General features: G+C 35.6%; 1 protein-coding gene and 1 pseudogene across 13 annotated transcripts; both read left to right on the top strand.

Moving 5' to 3' along the window:
* Positions 1–5,421, top strand: LOC147476399 (uncharacterized). 13 transcript variants are annotated; one of them, XM_086584775.1, is made up of 11 exons: positions 36–320; positions 421–494; positions 999–1,057; positions 2,146–2,317; positions 2,486–2,517; positions 3,302–3,357; positions 3,448–3,500; positions 3,803–3,931; positions 4,290–4,413; positions 4,913–4,996; positions 5,098–5,421. In XM_086584775.1, exons 8-11 carry the CDS (start codon positions 3,845–3,847, stop codon positions 5,121–5,123), a joined length of 321 nt encoding a protein of 106 aa, XP_086440901.1. In that variant the 5' UTR covers positions 36–320; positions 421–494; positions 999–1,057; positions 2,146–2,317; positions 2,486–2,517; positions 3,302–3,357; positions 3,448–3,500; positions 3,803–3,844; the 3' UTR covers positions 5,124–5,421. The 13 variants fall into 13 exon arrangements, 10 of the variants coding, with proteins under 10 accessions (XP_086440901.1, XP_086440900.1, XP_086440898.1 ...); XM_086584772.1 differs by having other exon boundaries at positions 40–320; positions 2,146–2,178; positions 3,658–3,931; XM_086584769.1 differs by having other exon boundaries at positions 40–320; positions 2,146–2,178; positions 2,253–2,317; positions 3,302–3,500; positions 3,658–3,931.
* Positions 5,422–7,863: 2,442 nt separating this feature from the next.
* On the top strand, positions 7,864–8,940 carry LOC147476398 (dirigent protein-like; annotated as a pseudogene).
* The last annotated feature ends 7,858 nt before the right edge of the window (positions 8,941–16,798 follow it).

The following is a 16,798-nucleotide window of genomic DNA, read 5'->3' as shown; positions in this document are numbered from 1 at the left end:
GATATCGAAAAGGAAAAAATATATAAGGGTAAGTTAGTCTTATTGCAATATTCCTTATCAAGTGCGTATAGGATTAGAACCAAACAATTACATACCCATTTCTTTTCTTCCTTCTCTGTCACGCCAACAACTAGGCAAGCTACTTGAGAGAAAATCAAAGTTTATCCATTTACCATCTATCCACCTCTAAATCTTCTACCCACATCTCTTGTAAACACTAAAGTCAAGTGTGAAGTTTCGAAATATGACGTAGGTGTGGCTATCGGGTTTTCTTCTCGCGACAAAGTGAGATTCGAATTTCCGTCGTACCAAAGTGAAAGGTGAATTAGTCTTCTTCCCAAATAGCTAGTTTAAACCCATTTCGAGGGATTTGATGTATTAATGAAAATAATTGAATGGGGTGGTTTTATATTTCGGCAGTACCTATTTGGAGGAGATATGGCTTAGTGAAATTAGTAGAGAAGAAAGCTAAAGGAGATATCCTTACTGGCTTGGTAAGAATCATTATATATTCACTCCATTTTAGAGAAGTTCATGTTGGTTCTATACTTTGTTTAAGATCATGTTGATGATTGAGTGAATAAGAAGGAACACACCTATTTTATTACTAGATTTAATGTGAATTGAAGGGTGTGGAATTTGTTTGTAGTTGGAGTTGGGAAAAATCTTAATCGTTAGTGGAATTGATATGATTGGTATTGGCATAAGGGCCTGCAGTGGTTGGAAATGGCCTGCAGAGGCCTATCAGAGGAATATTGCTAGAAATGGCATGTAGCATCCTAGCACTTTAGAGTGGCCTATAGCAGCTGGTAATAGTAGTTATTGGAAAAGTTACTGAAACCATAGAAACCTTGGGAATTCGTTACACATGTTGTAGCAATCGAAAACACAAATTCTTAGCGTCGAGATTTCTTCTCGGCTTACATTAGAAAAGAATTACTTGTTAGTTTATTTTTTTATAAATTCTAATAGCCTACAAATATATATGATGTTTATAGGAGTTGGATACGAGTTGATTCGGTTAATTGGGACTTAAGGAAAAATGGAGCATGCTAAGGTAGGAACTTACATACCAATATATAGCATGTTTATTTTTATGCATAATTTGATTGGTTTAAATTGGTAAAAGATAGTTTACTTATCAACCATACATGTATATGTGATATTCATGTTTTGCATTTGTATTTTTCCTCGATATAAACTAAATATATTAATAGCTTTTGTGTGAAAATGAGTTTTTGTGAAATCTGGGTAGTTGGGATTGTTTTCTTTGTTTTAAAAAAAAAAAAAAAAACTGATTTTGGGAAGGGTTGTTGTCTCTTGTCTCAGGAAGGAGAAAGAGAGATGGATTTTGTTATGTGGGTATGGATTACCCAGTTGTTTGTAACTATATGTGAGGTTCTGGATTGTTCCCTGGATATAGTTTTGTTGTTATTTTCTATGATTAGCCGTTTGGGAATTATAGGCTGTCATTTACTATGACTGGCCCGTTTGGGAGTCATAGGTTGTATTTAATCAATTTGTTGGAAATCCAGGAACTCACACATACAGGACCAGCAGTTTTAAAGGAAAACTAAATATGTAATTATAGTATTTTGAAATAACCGGTAATACGAGTATATAGTACTATTCTTAGCACGAGGGGATTAGAAAAGAATTGATGAATTCCTATAAAGAAAAAACTGTTGTCGCATTTCCAGAGATGGCAGTTCATTCTAGGATTTACAAATGTGGTGTACACCTTTCGAGGTGGTGGGCCATCTTTAAAGGGATGCATCACAGGATATAGTTTGGGAATCCCTTTTCTACTTTTCCAGCACTACAAGAAAAATGACTTTTGGCCACAGGTACAACTTAGCTTTAGCCACGGTCTATGGCTGTAGCATAGTATCTACGGTCTTTAGCCGTGGCTAAAGCTTTCAACAGCTGTGGCCAATTACGTGGGTGGTTTGAGTTTAGGTGAGTTTTTGGCCACGGTCATGTTTCTTTTTCTTTGAACCGTTGATGTAAATCTGTGTTTTTATATCCATTGATCTCTTGAAAAATGAAATGAAATGTATCACTGCGAAATAACCAAATAGAATTAGGGTAAACCCCTCCCCTCCCCTTCCTTTCTATCTCTCTCATGTCATCATGTCATCACAGATATGGGCGACAAGAAGAAGAAGTGGATATAAGGTCGTCTCTCTTCTCACTCCCCCATTTCTTCTTCATGTTGACCTCTTTATGTTATTGCCCCATTTATTTTCCAGGAATTCATCTTCTTTCTCTAAATCATCTCTTTTTTAAGCAACTAAAACGACAACTTCAATCGAAGGTAACTATTCTTCCTCATGCTTCCCTTTCCCCTCTTACAATTTTACTTTTTAGGGTTGGGGTTAACCAATTTCGGCTTTGAAGGTAGTGTTTTTCTTAAGATATTTTTGATAAATTATGTTCATATGAAATGACTTCATTCACTGTTTATTATATTTGATGTAAACAGGTCTGTTCCGTGTATTCGTTTTTCGCATGAAGGTGAGCTTTTTTTTTCCATCTCTGTATTGGTGTGGGTTTCGATTGTTACTCATGCTTGTATTAATTTTTTTTCATAGGTTAGAACTTATTTATGGGCTTTTGTGTTTGGGTCATTGTAGTAAGGTATTGGATAATGGTAGCAACATCTCTTTGATTTTGAGAGGCGTTGTTGATACTCTTGGCTTGAGTGTATTCTCACATCAACTTTTCATTAGACCATGATTAAGTTTTGTGCCATTTCAGTAGTCTCGATGTGTTGGACTTCATTATTGAACCACTTCACGATTACATTATCGAAATGGTTATTATGCATGGGTGGAATATTGCATTCTTCAGGGTACGTGGGTCGACAGGTCATTACACTTCCTAATCAGTGATCGAGTCAAATGCCATCTCATTAGATAACACTCACTAAGGGCCGACAAAATGCATATATGCGACCTCATTGTTGCCAGAGATGGGAACAAGATGTCCAAGTTGTCAAAACCGAGTTAGAGGGGAGTTTGATGTACGCACATGCATTTATTTTAGTTTTTATTAGAATTAGTTATGATTTGCTTAGTTTTGTAATTGTTATTAGTTAAGTGTGTTTTATATAAGCTAGGAAACTCATGTGAATTCCTCCCCCCCCCCCCCCCTTGTTTTTTTCTCAAGATTAAGACTTCACTTTCGATCCGAAAACATGCATTGTGAACTAATTTTAGTAGATCTAAATGAATATAAATTTTGAATTTTTTGTTTTGCAATTGTGACAGTGTCAATTAAAAAAAATCTGTTGTTTCAGGGTAATCGACAAGTTGCAAGTATATATGCTGGAAAACAACTGGGTACAACTTAAAGGTCCTGAAATCAAGGCTGAGTTGACATATCTTCTACGTTTGTTAAGTCTTTGTATGCTTTTCTCAAAGAAGCCATTTCCAATGTTTTTAGAGTTGGTTGGATACTCACAAGAAGATGTGCTTCTTCAATAGCCTAAAACAGGGGTAGGTAAAATCTGAACTCCCCTGGGACTGTCTTTTCATATTACAATTTTTGGTTACCTTTAATCGAATAGAGTAAACTCAAGTATGTGTTTCATGTATTCCATATCATATATCATCTCACATAACCATAGGACCTTAATGATTTTAATATTTGCAGCTTCTGAAGCCAGCTTTCACAATTTTATGTGATAGAAGTTCAAAATGCTTTATTCTGTTAATTAGAGGGACTCATAGCATAAAAGACACACTAACAGCTGCAACTGAAGCCATGGTTCCTTTTCATCATTCTGTTTTACATGAAGGTGGCCGGTATCAGCAATTTGGTAAGATATGCACACTGTGGAATGGTTGTTGCAGCTCATTGGATTGCAAAGTGCTGCAGTCCTTGCCTTCTTAATGCTCTTGGTGAATGTCCTGAGTACACAATCAAGGTACTAAATCTTTTAATTTGTTATACACGCCTTTTAACTATTTATGTCATCGGATGGTGTTAATTCACCCCTTGAAAAATGAGATCTGATCAATTTCTAGCTAATAGGCAATATTGAAGACCACTTAATAACTGTGATTCCTCAACATGATAGATACCTCTACAGAGTCACTGATATTTGTGTATGCCAAACTACTTTAACTTTCATGGAATCATAGATGATCAGACATGCATGAAGGTTAGTTTTAAAAAGGTAGATTGTGACCACATGAAGAGGAAGTTGGGATGCTCTTAGAGAATGAGTGTCGAGCTATTATGTAGTCCTGATTATACATACTAATCTATGCTTTTTTGTTTAGGTATATGGTGTGCTCGCTTTTCGTCCACAGTTGAAAATGCGTTGTTGGTTCATGGTGCTCTTTCCTATATCTTTCAACTTTGTGTGGTCTAGATGTGCTGCATGGGAATGTACCCCTAAGAGGGGTACGAGTGTATTTTTTTTTTTTTTTTTTTTTTTTATCGGTAAATAGATATACTTTATAAGTATAGAAAACAAAAGTTATACATTTAGGGTGTTACATGAGAATGTTTCATTGTTAGGGTTTTGGCTTAATGCCAATTTGATCCTTCATTTACTGTTGTAATCTAATTGATTATTTAGCAAGTTGATAGTTACATAGCAATAAAGGTAATGCTTGTTAGGTCTATTGTTGATAATGACCATTAGGACTCCCCCTTGTAATTTATGTCCATAGCTCATAAGTGGCTTGAGTGGGCTTGTTTTAAAACTTTGTATTACAACTTTTGTGTAGTATTTCATTCCCGTGTGTTTTAAATAATCTGCCTCATTTATCCGATTAAATAATCTGTCTTCTTTTGATGGAACTTCAACATTAATGTGTTTTGTTAGTTCGATGATTTTCTAGTGATTATTTTACTACTTTCTCTACTTATACTTTTCTTACAAGGAGTTGTTTCTTAGAAGCAAAGAAGTTGGAGTCAATGACTAATTACGATGCAGCGTTTGGCAAGGATTCATTTGTACAACGTTTTACAACATGTAATGGTTAGTGCTTTCTCTTTCAATTGATATTTGCTATATCACACAATTTTCTGTGCGAATGGTGTGTCATTTTAGTTCTAATGGCTGCTTTTATGTGGCTGTAGCTAAGTCTTCAAAGTTTACTCTCTAAGGTAGGATACATGATGATGAGGTACAACCAAGCGAACCTAAATATGCAGACTTTGATCCGACATAGTTGAGGTGTTGTTTAGATAGCTAGGAATGCAGTCTACCGAGTTTAGGCACTATCAATGGTGATGTTTTCATTTTTTTTTTTTTTGGGATTCTTTAGTTTTCAAATTTATTAAAGAGTAGTTAGTAGTATATTATCTTCTTTTATGTAAGTTTGGATTCCTAATTGGACCTTCGATGTAAAAATATTTATGTTAAGCGTATCTGAAATTTTAAATTATGGAGAATTATGATTCTGGGGGGGTTTTTATTGAAATGGTAGATCTTTGTATGATATGAACTGCAGGTGTGATATAAAGGTGCTCGAATAATTTTTTTTTTAAAACAATTGAAAGAATTTGCCACGGCTTTTAGCCGTTGCCAAACAATACATCCAGCACACACAAAGCAAACCCCCACGATTCATATAAGCATTAGCCACGGTTGATAGTTGTGGCAAAAGAGTCATTTGCGACGGCCCTTGGAACGGTTTAGAACTGTGGGTAAAAAACAAGCTTTGGACACGGCTAATAACCGTAGCAACAGATTAGCCACAGGTGCATTGGCCACGGTTGTGCAACAGCTAATGGCTGTGGCAAAAGGCCTTTAGCCACGGTTAATGGCTGTGGCTAATACTTAGTATTCTTGTACTGCAGATAACCATGTTTGTACGTGTCACGCTGTATGGTGCTTAGTTTGTGTGAGGTTACATGTTACCTCGATGAGATTTAGACGCGAGGGGTGAGAGTTAGTCCACTCCTGGACGTGTGTCAGGATCCTGAGCAGTCTGCAGTCGTCGAACGATTGACCACCGTAAGTTAAGGACAACCCGTATGGGGGTCGTGGTCAAAGGGCCCACCTGAGCCCTAAAAGCTTTGGGATTTTGTGTGTAAGATCACAACAACGGCATTTCAGCTCCCTGCTGCCGGTAAAATCAGGAAACTAACGGTGCATGGTTCACACTGGGAAGTACTGAACCGAGATATTGCCTGGGACTGGGGCTGAGTACCAGTCGTATCCTCACTATTCTAATAGGATGCAGCGGCCACAATGAATGTATGATGATTGTGAAAAACCTATTTTGATTATTAAAGAAGCATGCCGATATGATTTATGCTAGTTAGTGATTTATTATATAGTCACACTATTTTGATTATTATGATAGAAACTCTGCATGTTTTAAATGGTTTTGCTATAAGTAGACTATTTATTGGTTATGTGCGTTTCTACTGGGCATAGTTGTTTTGCTCATCCTACATTAACATTTTTTAGACGAACCAGTATTGGAGGAGACCATCACGACCACTAGTGATGATGGTTATAGGGATTTGGGTGGTCTCCCCTCTGCTTGACGAGGGACAGAGTCAAGTTTATTTTGTTGTAGAGAGAGTCCAATTATTTTGTTGTAATACTTGATGTATATAAATGGCGTTCATACAGAAACAGTCTTGTATATATATACATTTTCACTGTCGTGTAAAAGTTAGGTTATATGTACATATGGTTGTTGGAAGGATGGCATTATTGATTTCCAAGTTATGACAGGTTAAGTATACGAAACATTGACAAAACAAAGGAAACTCCTCCCAAAATTCGATAGAATTTGGATAGTGTAATGCCTTAAGATTTGTGTTCACGTCCTCGGGATGTGTGTTGGGTCCTGGGGCGTTACAATTGTATACAAAGGATTTCTGTTGTAGTTCATCCACTTGCATGTACAATATGCATATAAAAGGGACATGTACAATATGCATATAAAAGGGAGCTTGACATACCTTAGGCTGAGTCCAATGGCTCTGTACTCTGCATCTCTATCCCTCCAAAAAACAATGTTATATGGATAGAGAGGAGGTTTCGTTGAATCAATAGTCTGAACAATCCTACGCCACTTAGAACCTACTCTTTTTAACCCATACATATAAATCTCAGTGGTGGCAGGTTACGGGAACAAAAAGAACCAAAAAACAAAACTTAGCGACGCAAATGGTGTATTACTAAATAGTATGGAAGAAAGCACATGGAGATTAAGATTAATCTTACGTATATTTAAGGGATATGAGTATAGATTATAGAACACTCCCGTAGAACACTCACGTGGCAATCATTGAGGGTGCAGAAACAGCAATTACAAGAGGTTGGAAGCACATTTGGTTGGAATATGACTCCCTTGCTGCGGTAACTGCCTTTGCTAACAGCTCCATACCTTGGGCCCTTCAAGCGAGATGGATAGATATACAACACTCAATTCTGTATATGATCATCACACATGTCTTCAGGGAAGCAAATTTTTCCACAGACTGTGCAGCTAAGATGGGCGCATCCATGCCATCAGGTCATAGTGAGATTCATGTGGGTAAACCAAGTTGGTTGCACACTTGGGAAGTACCATTTCAAGTTTACTATAGATTTTGTTAAAATGCTTGCTGTAAAGAGTTTCACAGCCTTGAAAGGAATGAACTCTAGTCTCATATAGTCCGAAGGGAGCTGTTTCCACAGTCACCCACAAACTTTTGTACTTTCCTTTTCATTTAATAAAGTTAACCCTACTGAGCAAAAAAAAAAAAGCTAGGTTATGACAACCATTCTATTAAAAAAGTGGACCAATATATACCAATCATTAAGTAGTATCCCCACCACCAAAATCAACCTTATATATACTGTAACAAGATGATCAAGAAAATGTGAATAATACAAGTACAATGACAAGTAATTTGGTTTGCATTGTTCTTTTCTTTCTCTATTTTTCTGGGGCCACTGCTTCACACGGTCAGATGAGGAAGCACTAGCAGCATCAACCATGCAAGACTAGACGCAAGAGGCTTGTGTTGTACTTCCATGACATAATTTACAAGGGTGAAAATGCCAAAAATGCAACTTCAGCAATCATAAGTGCACCCGGTTGGGCAAACAAGGTTATCTTAACAAAACAAAATCATTTTGATGATTTGGTTGTTTTCGACAACCCCATTACTCCGACAACAATCTTCATAGATACCCAGTAGGTCGAGTACAAGGCTTCTATCTCTATAACAGGAAAGAAGCTTTTAGTGCTTGGGACACTTTCTCTTTTGTTCTTGACTCGAAGGACTACAAGGGAACTATAAACTTTGCCAGTGCAGATCTTGCAGTGAACAAAACTAGGGATATTTCTGTAGTTGGCAGTGCCAGCCCTGATGCAAAGCCACCCAAGCGGTGGCTTTGGGCCACCAACTCCTAATATATAAGATAGGGCCACATTATTGTTAATAGGAAACCTTTCCAATATAGACTTTCCACTTCATTAAGACAAAAATGCCTACCAAAATTTAGGAAAAACACACACTATCACCTCTTAATCAATTAATAATCTGAGAACTCAACTCCATACAAACTCGTTTTACAATCCTTACCCCCACTAGTTACATACAAACAAAAACAAAATCTACTTGACCTCATTCTTATATTAAAAAAAAATAAAAGAAAAACCAAAACTTTCATTTAAAAAAATAAAAAATCCTCTTCAAAGAACAAAGTCACTCGGCTCTTTCTTGGACTATTGGTCTATTGCCTTATTCATTTCATTGTTTGAGAAATGTATGCATTTAGTATTACCGCATATAGGGCCACATTCTATTGTGACGTTTTGGGCCACCAAAAGGTCAGGGCCGACACTGGTAGTTGGTGGTACAGGAGACTTCTTTATGAGTAGGGGAATAGCAACTTTAAAAACCGATGCCTATGAAGGAGATGTTTATTTTAGACTTCAAGTCGATATTAAGTTGCATGAATGTTGGTAATGAGAGTGGCGATCAAAGACTGTTTTAATTTCTTAGTATGTAGCTCTTGTGTTTCAATTTGTCGTGCTTTTTATGTTTATGGTATATGCATTGTACTGTAAGTTTCCAAGGAAAATTTGTATTTTTCTCTCTTTTCCCCTAAGCCCTCTTGACACTATGTCACTACATGTAGGATGGCAGTTGTGCAAACGGCCGGCATTCCCAATAATCACTTATACCCTGTACATATAAGAACGCAAATTGTGCATTTGAAGCAGTGTTTGGACATTGCAATCATCGGTGTTTTTCCTAGTGATGGTATAAGTACAATAAGAACTAGTCAGTACGTGTTTTTCAAGTCATACATAATACCAGTAAGCCAAAGTTGTATTGTAAGGGCCATTGGTAGCAATCCTTAAACTCAACTGATGATACACAGACTTTACACCATGTTTTCCATTTTTTGTTAGATTCCTTTTTAATTTATCCTCAAGTTAAGGTTAGCTCTAGGTAGATATATATTTTGATTCTTTAGAGAGGTATTATCGAAAATATCATTCAGAATGTCTATTTTCCAAGACCTAGTATTAGCATCAATTCCTCAATGGAGATGTACAATGTCCAAGTTTCTCTCATCCTTGATCACAGTGAGCGACTGTTCAAGTCCAAAATTAAGGGCATTTGGAGAGCTTCAGCTGCCTATGGCCAGCAATCTTATTTACTCATTTTGTTTAGGTACGCGCGTATGAATTTTAGTTTTGTTTTACTTGTACTTATTGTGAATGATTAAAAAAAGGTTTTTTAGACATTGGTCCTACTATTACTATAATAATTAGACTTTAGTTAAGAAATGCTGAAATATTAGTTTTTGGTCCTACTTCTGCTATTTGATTGTTAGTCAACTTAGTTGATTGTAGTCATGCTGCTTGCTCTTTTGAAATGAGCAAAATTCCCCTGAACGTGCGTCACTTGCGCTGACAATTAGGACTAAACTCTAATATCTAACTTACAATATATCCATGTCCTAAACGATGACATTATTACCTGGGTCAAATTCTAACTTATCTTTAAGAGTGGGAGAGAACGATGGTTTAAACAATGTGTATCTTCTATTACTCCATAGACAGACCGGCCAAAAGCCTTATAGAAAAAGAAGGGGGAAATTCCTGATGGAAGCTTACTACATAGAGATCCATATTAATCATTCATTCATATGCGCGACTTATCTTTTCTTGCACAAGCTTCTCAACCAATTTCACTCTATTACTTAAATTCACTTTAAAAGAGCAATCAAAATATAATCCATGATTCATGATGGGTCAACAAGCTATAGTCTGCTCATTTAAGTCCTCCACGACTCCACTGGATGCATCTAGATTCTAAAGCAGCTACACCCATCCACTTTTTCCTTGTGACTAAAACCGAACAGGATCAGTAATTTTTCTGTTATAACTTATAACCTATTTTGACTAAACTCCCATCAATTTTTATTTGAGCTGAAAGTTGTCATATGCAGTCCACCCCACCATCAAATCAGTTTAAAACTATGCTCTATACGTTGGTCCATGTAATAAATAATGATTTTAGGGTTCTAGCCCAAAAATCACTTGGATCCACTATAGCACATAATCTTATGAATAGCATAACCCATTTTTTATAAAGAGCAAAAATCACCTGCTGGTTACACCATCGTCCTCTCACTCTTAATGATAAGTTAGAATTATTTGACCCAAGTAATAATGTCATCGTTTAGGACATGGTCCTTACTGTAAGTTAGATATTAAAGTTTAGTCCTACTTGTCAGCGCGTGTGACGCACGTTAAGGGGCATTCTGGCCATTTCAAAAAAGCAAGCATCATGACCATAGTCAACTGAGTTGAGTAACGGCCAAATAGTAAAAGTAGGACCAAAAACAAATATTTCAGTATTTCTGGACCAAAGTCTAATTACCATAGTAATATTATGACCAATGTCTAAAAGACCCATTATATTCAAAAAGGTGATGCATGCAAAACTGTGAGTTTATAATTACAAAATTTATTGGATTATTTGATAACATCTAAGTTGGTGTTTGGCTATGAAAGTTTTCTCGATGATTTTGAGATGGACAACAGCGCATGGAGAAACCAAACAACAAAATAAATTAAATTGATGCATTGCCGACAACCAATGGAATTTTCCCACTACGGTGACTCAGGTGCTTAAAAGGCTAGGGATAGATACTCTCATTTTATCATTGCCCAATGAAGAAGCAGAAGACCAAATAAAGAATTTGGTTACTGATAAGTGCTCAAAATGTGCAATTTAACCCTCAATTGATAAGTGCTCAAAAGGTGCAATTTAACCCTCGATTATGCCTCTTGTTTAGCCATCTTAGTGGACTAATAGTGTTTGTAAGTTATGTTTTATGATTCTACAGGTGAAACAGAGAGTTTTGTGGAATATTAGAGAAAAAAGGGTAAAACGGAGCAATTCGGAGCATTAAGGATCACATGGGAAGCCCGTGGACAATCATGGAGAAGGCCAAGGAATTGAAACTATTAAAGATGCGACTTGGACATATTTTAAAGCCTATTTGGAAACCCAAGGCCAAAGGATTTGTTGCTTGGACCAAAGCCCGCAAAAGAGGATAGAAGGATAGAGCAGAAGAGACAAAATAGACTTCCGCGTCTGGGACGCATGGATCACGCGTCCAGACGCATTTCTCACGTCTGAGATGTATGGATCGTGCGTCCAGACGCATGAAACGACATTGTAGCCAATTCCTTCTCAATTTTGGAGACGAAGTTGAACTCTGAAAGAAGTTTATTTGTATTAGGAAACAAATGGTGGTTTGGAATGGTTCTAGAACTCATTGTAATCCCTATAAATAGAGGACCTAAGTGCCTCATGTAATTTGCTAATTCACTTATATTCTTGTCTCCAGAACTTGAGGCAGAGAGAGATTAATAATAAAAAATTCGATTTTAACTAGCCTAGTCTTAATAAATTAGTCTTTTCTAGTCTTATGTTCTTCGACTCTTCTTTTTCTCGTTCTTCGTGTTCTTCTTTCTTTATGGAAGGCTAATATTCTCCTTCAAGGGAGTAGATGAAGCCAGTGCTTAAAGTTTAATGATTCTTCTGGTTCATGGTGTTTTTCAATCAAATTAGTTCTTTATGTTTTTAGTTATTAGTTTCATTGCCCACACTAGGGGATGAAAGTATAGAATAGGGTTTATGTTTTGCAATATTAATATCATGCTAGTGTTCTTTACTTTTCTTCTAGTAGTATAGTTCTTTAGAGTTAGGGAAGTATTCTTTGTGTTGCCTTAGAAGGGGTAGCTCAGGGAGTGGCTGCCTAGGGGAAGTATTCTTTGTGTTTGCCTTAAGTGATGATTCATTGAATGGCCGCCCTATTAGGAAGTACTCATTGATGTTGCTCTCGGTAATATATTGAATGGCTGCCCGAGCTTACATAAAAGGAAAGAAGATATTAATATCATAAACATAGGAACAACCTTAAGTGAAGTTAATTGTTAACGATGTTTTGTCCAAGAGGGCATCGACACTCGCTCGATTGCCTAATTGTAGTCTACTTGTAAGAACAACCATGAAGCAGAAAGTCATAGATTAAAAGTATTGGTAGACTCTAATCTCTTGAATTCCCTCTCTTATAAATTTCCAATAGTTTAGTTAATTTAGTTTAGTTTAGCATTAGAATCTAAAATCTCTACAATCAAAGTTTTTAATCCCTTAAACCCCTTTCCAGTCCTGTCCTTCACATAACATACACTTAAAAGTGGAACGATACCCTACTCATCATTTACTTATTAAAGGATAATTAGGTTTTGATACGTTTCTATTTTGTTCAATGACCATCATTCATCTACATCATCCATATCCCATATCTCATAAACACACAAAAAAAGGCAAGGTGGGAGGTGCGATCTTAATCTTTAGCATGTTTAGTTAGTTTGGGGTATACACAAGTAGGGGCTCCACCTTAGGTACACATTTGAGTATAAATTTCACATGAGATGAAACACCGAGGCAAGACTGCCCGCTTTGGATTCAAGTCTAGGCGTTTAGATTTCTTAATCTTTTCCCAACTCTCTTGATCTATGTTAATTAGTTTGTGCTTTTAGAAAAGTTACCCTTTTATCGCTTTAATTCAACACTTTCTATATTTGCAAGTAGGATGGGAGTTGCTGCTATTTTTGGAGGGGTTAGAGTTATTGACTTTTGGAATGCTTACTAGATTGAAAAGGAAAAGCTTTATGTCCAAATGTGTGATAGAACAGTAAACTGCTTGATACCCAGCTTCCCCGATGTCCATAATGAGATTTTGTTTCAATGTACTAATAAAGTGTATCAAAGGACCTCACTATGACTAACACTAACAGGTCATTTGGAGTAGTTTACCTTTGTAATCCTTTAAGTGCTTTTAATAGAATAATTTGATTCTCGCCATATCAAAGGTAAAAATGTCATTTATTTTTTCAAGAATCAGAGTAAACATGTCCTAAAGCGAAGGGCATCGTGTCGATAGAATATTTTGATTCACCATATCAATTGTAAATATGTCATTGTTTTTGTTTTTTTTTTTTTGAGAATCAGAGTAAATATGTCCTACAGCTTGCTAAGGGCATCGTGCCGAATGCACGCTATATCTAGGAGCTGGATTTTTCTGCTTTGTATTGCCATTTTAACTTGAGTATAAAGCTTTGTGTTGTAACGTGCAGGTATCTGTTTAATAGAGAAAAGGAGGTCGCTGACTATTTTTGCGTACGTCCTTGGTGTAAATAAGTTTATCATCGTTTAGCTGCTCATTGACTCTTGCAAGTAATCATTCATGGGATCAGTGATTTTGCCCCTTGAGCTTCGGAGACTTGAATAAGGCTCCCATTGCCCATGACTCTCAATAAGCAAAATTAATTATTGGCCTAGCATCTCAATGAGTGAAGCGTTCCAGGTGGGACGAGCAACTTAAATCAGTCGTCTTTTAAAGTGTATTGGGTGGTTCTGTGCATGCAGAGGATATCAACTCCATGGTTTTGCCGACAAAAGGCCTAAAGGGAGTGAATTTGCTATTGTGTAAATCAAGATACATGTCCCTTTCATACAAAATGTTCACAAACTTATCTTCACTGTGGCTATTGAATTTCCCTGTCATACAAAATGTCCACTCTGAGCCATGCATGTTGTTATAGTGGTTATATGCAAAACGCTCTTAATCTCATTTGACTATCTTAATATGCAAAGGTTTAAGGTGTTCAATGGAGAAGCATGGAGTGGTTAAGATTATATTTTATGTTATCATCATTTCATTTGCCTTAGGCGTTTCACGTTGTTGCTTGTGTTATTTGTCTCTTTTAGTTAATATTTCTCTTGGATGGTATGTAATTTGAAGTAGAGAGATGTTTTCGAAATATTGTAAAGAGATGTTCACTTGGTATTCACAATTTTTAAATGCAGATAAATATACACAACCAAATTTATTCACTTTTTTACTCTCCTTTTTATATTGAATTTGTCTAAGAGCTCTTATCTTGCTAAGAAAGAAAAAGACTCCCACCTCCCTAAAGATTTTTTTTTTTTTTTTAATTGAAAATTTGTATCCTTTCTCTCATTTCTTCAAGTTTTCCTCACATTTCATCAAGTTTTTGTTTATAACTCTTGGATTTTATTGGAGTAGAATTGGCACAACTTTAAATGTATTTACAAGGGTGCATGAATTGTCAATATTTTTTATTAATTTTAAAGGAGTGGATTTAGTACGTAAAGTTGATTTTCTTTTTGCTTGTGAAAAAACTACTAATTAGTTGTTGTATTTTAGAATGATAATTGTTCTTTTCTCCCGCATTCAAAGAGGCTCTCGAGTCACTTGAAATTTCATTACATCTCAAGCAGTATGCCTGTTTAGCAAATGGTTGCATTTTCTCAAAAAAATATATTTACATGTGTGTTTTAATATGTTGGATATAAATTTCGACATGCCACAAGTGTTATGGGTTGATTGATAAAGTTGGTTTGTTTGTTGTTGGTTGTATGGATTGGATTTTTCACGTCTTTGTTTGGTAGACACCCAATGATAAGAGTTTGTTTGGGTGAGAATTTAAGAGTTAATGCGCTATGTTGTCTGTCTTGGGTTGCTTTGGATTACTGAAGTACTAACAGGAAAGAAATTACAATGTCAATCCCACTACTCAGTTTCATGTTTCTTATAAAAAATAATAATAATAATAATAATAATAATAATAATAATAATAATAATAATACAACCATCCATCCTCAACTCAATTATATCCAATAATTGCTTATTGAAAAAGTTATATCCATAAATTCAGACATAATAATTGTTTTTTATGTTTTTTTCATCCTTAGTAATAGTTTGTTTGTCTCAATTGAATGTGTTTTTTTTTCTCTAATTGGCATATAATAATTTATTTACAGAATGAATAATCTTTCCAAAGTGCCGGATGAGACATGCAATAAAGTTCTTACTTCCGGTAAAGACAAATTCCCAGTTTATGAACATATATGCACCCTCGGCACTTCAGGCCATCAAACAGTCTTAACAATATATGACTACATTTGCAAAGCTCAGTGGCCTAAAACCGACTGTCACGATTGGGGATGTAAAATAATAATAATAATAATAATAATAATAAATGAAGAAAATGTCTCAACATAACCATAATGCCTGTGTGGTTTTGGCCAATCAAACCAGTGTGACTTTTCTAACAATTCACAATGCATTGAGAGCATAGTTAAGTGCTCTTTGAAATTTAGAATATTAGTAAAACAAAAATAAAAGGTGATGTCGACAATTTCTGGTTTGATGTTATACAATAATTATTGACATTAATTTTATCGTCTTTATATTGTTCGTAAAAAAAAATATATTAAATGTGAACAACTATCCATTGGTGAGAGTACGGTGGATGAAATTGCGTTTAATTCACGACTTCAAATTGGGTTTTATAAATAAAGCTTGATCTATATTATTTCAAAAAATGTATTCATTACCACATATTGGCATCCACAAAATAAACAATGGCAGAGAAGTATGTCATCCAACATGTAGTACCACTTCAAAATAAAATGTCTACAAATTCTCACATAGGCTACACAATTGAAAATGGGGATGGTTATATGAACTCCACCTTATAGCGACTCCAAAGTTACTCCACTCATAAAAATGAACTTACAAAATGAACTGAGGACTAATTTTTTGTGGATGTGTACATCTCATGATGGAGAACACCCCCACCAAAAATCAGCTCAATTGAATATGTCTAACCTTGTCAAAAATTGTATCGAAATTAAAAAAATCTGGACCGTTAGATAATTTCATAACTTTCTAAATGATTTTTGATGAGGTTGTACATCTTCAAATGAGCTGATTTTTTGTGAGGATGATCTCTATTGTGTGGAAAACATCTCCACCAAAAATCAGCTTCTAGTTCATTGAGTTAAGTGGTGGAGTTCATTTGGAGTTCGTTTTAGTGGAGTTCATATAACCATCCCCATTGAAAATACTATGGTGTACCAAGATTAATGTTATAAACAACATAATAATAAGCACCTTATAACAAATTGTGTCGGAGGCACAGGTAATATCTAGTTACACTAATAAATAAAATTTAATAATATATAAATGAATGTTATGAGTTTTTATATTCTTTATTTTTGTATATTAAAAGTATGATAACATTCGGTTCCAGTCTGGTCCCGATTCTGGTCTAGTTTTTTTGTTTAAAAAATCATTCGGTTCCGGTTCTATATAGTCCGGCCTTTTTAGTACCCATTTTTAAACGGTTCTTAAAAATAAAAATTAGATTGAACCATGATTTTTTCTACGGTTCTGGTTCTGGTTAAACGGGTACCCATCGACATC

This window comes from Coptis chinensis, chromosome 9 (assembly GCF_015680905.1).
Source record: "Coptis chinensis isolate HL-2020 chromosome 9, ASM1568090v1, whole genome shotgun sequence".
Classification (NCBI taxonomy): domain Eukaryota; kingdom Viridiplantae; phylum Streptophyta; class Magnoliopsida; order Ranunculales; family Ranunculaceae; genus Coptis; species Coptis chinensis.
This window is presented reverse-complemented; position numbering and strand designations above follow the sequence as displayed.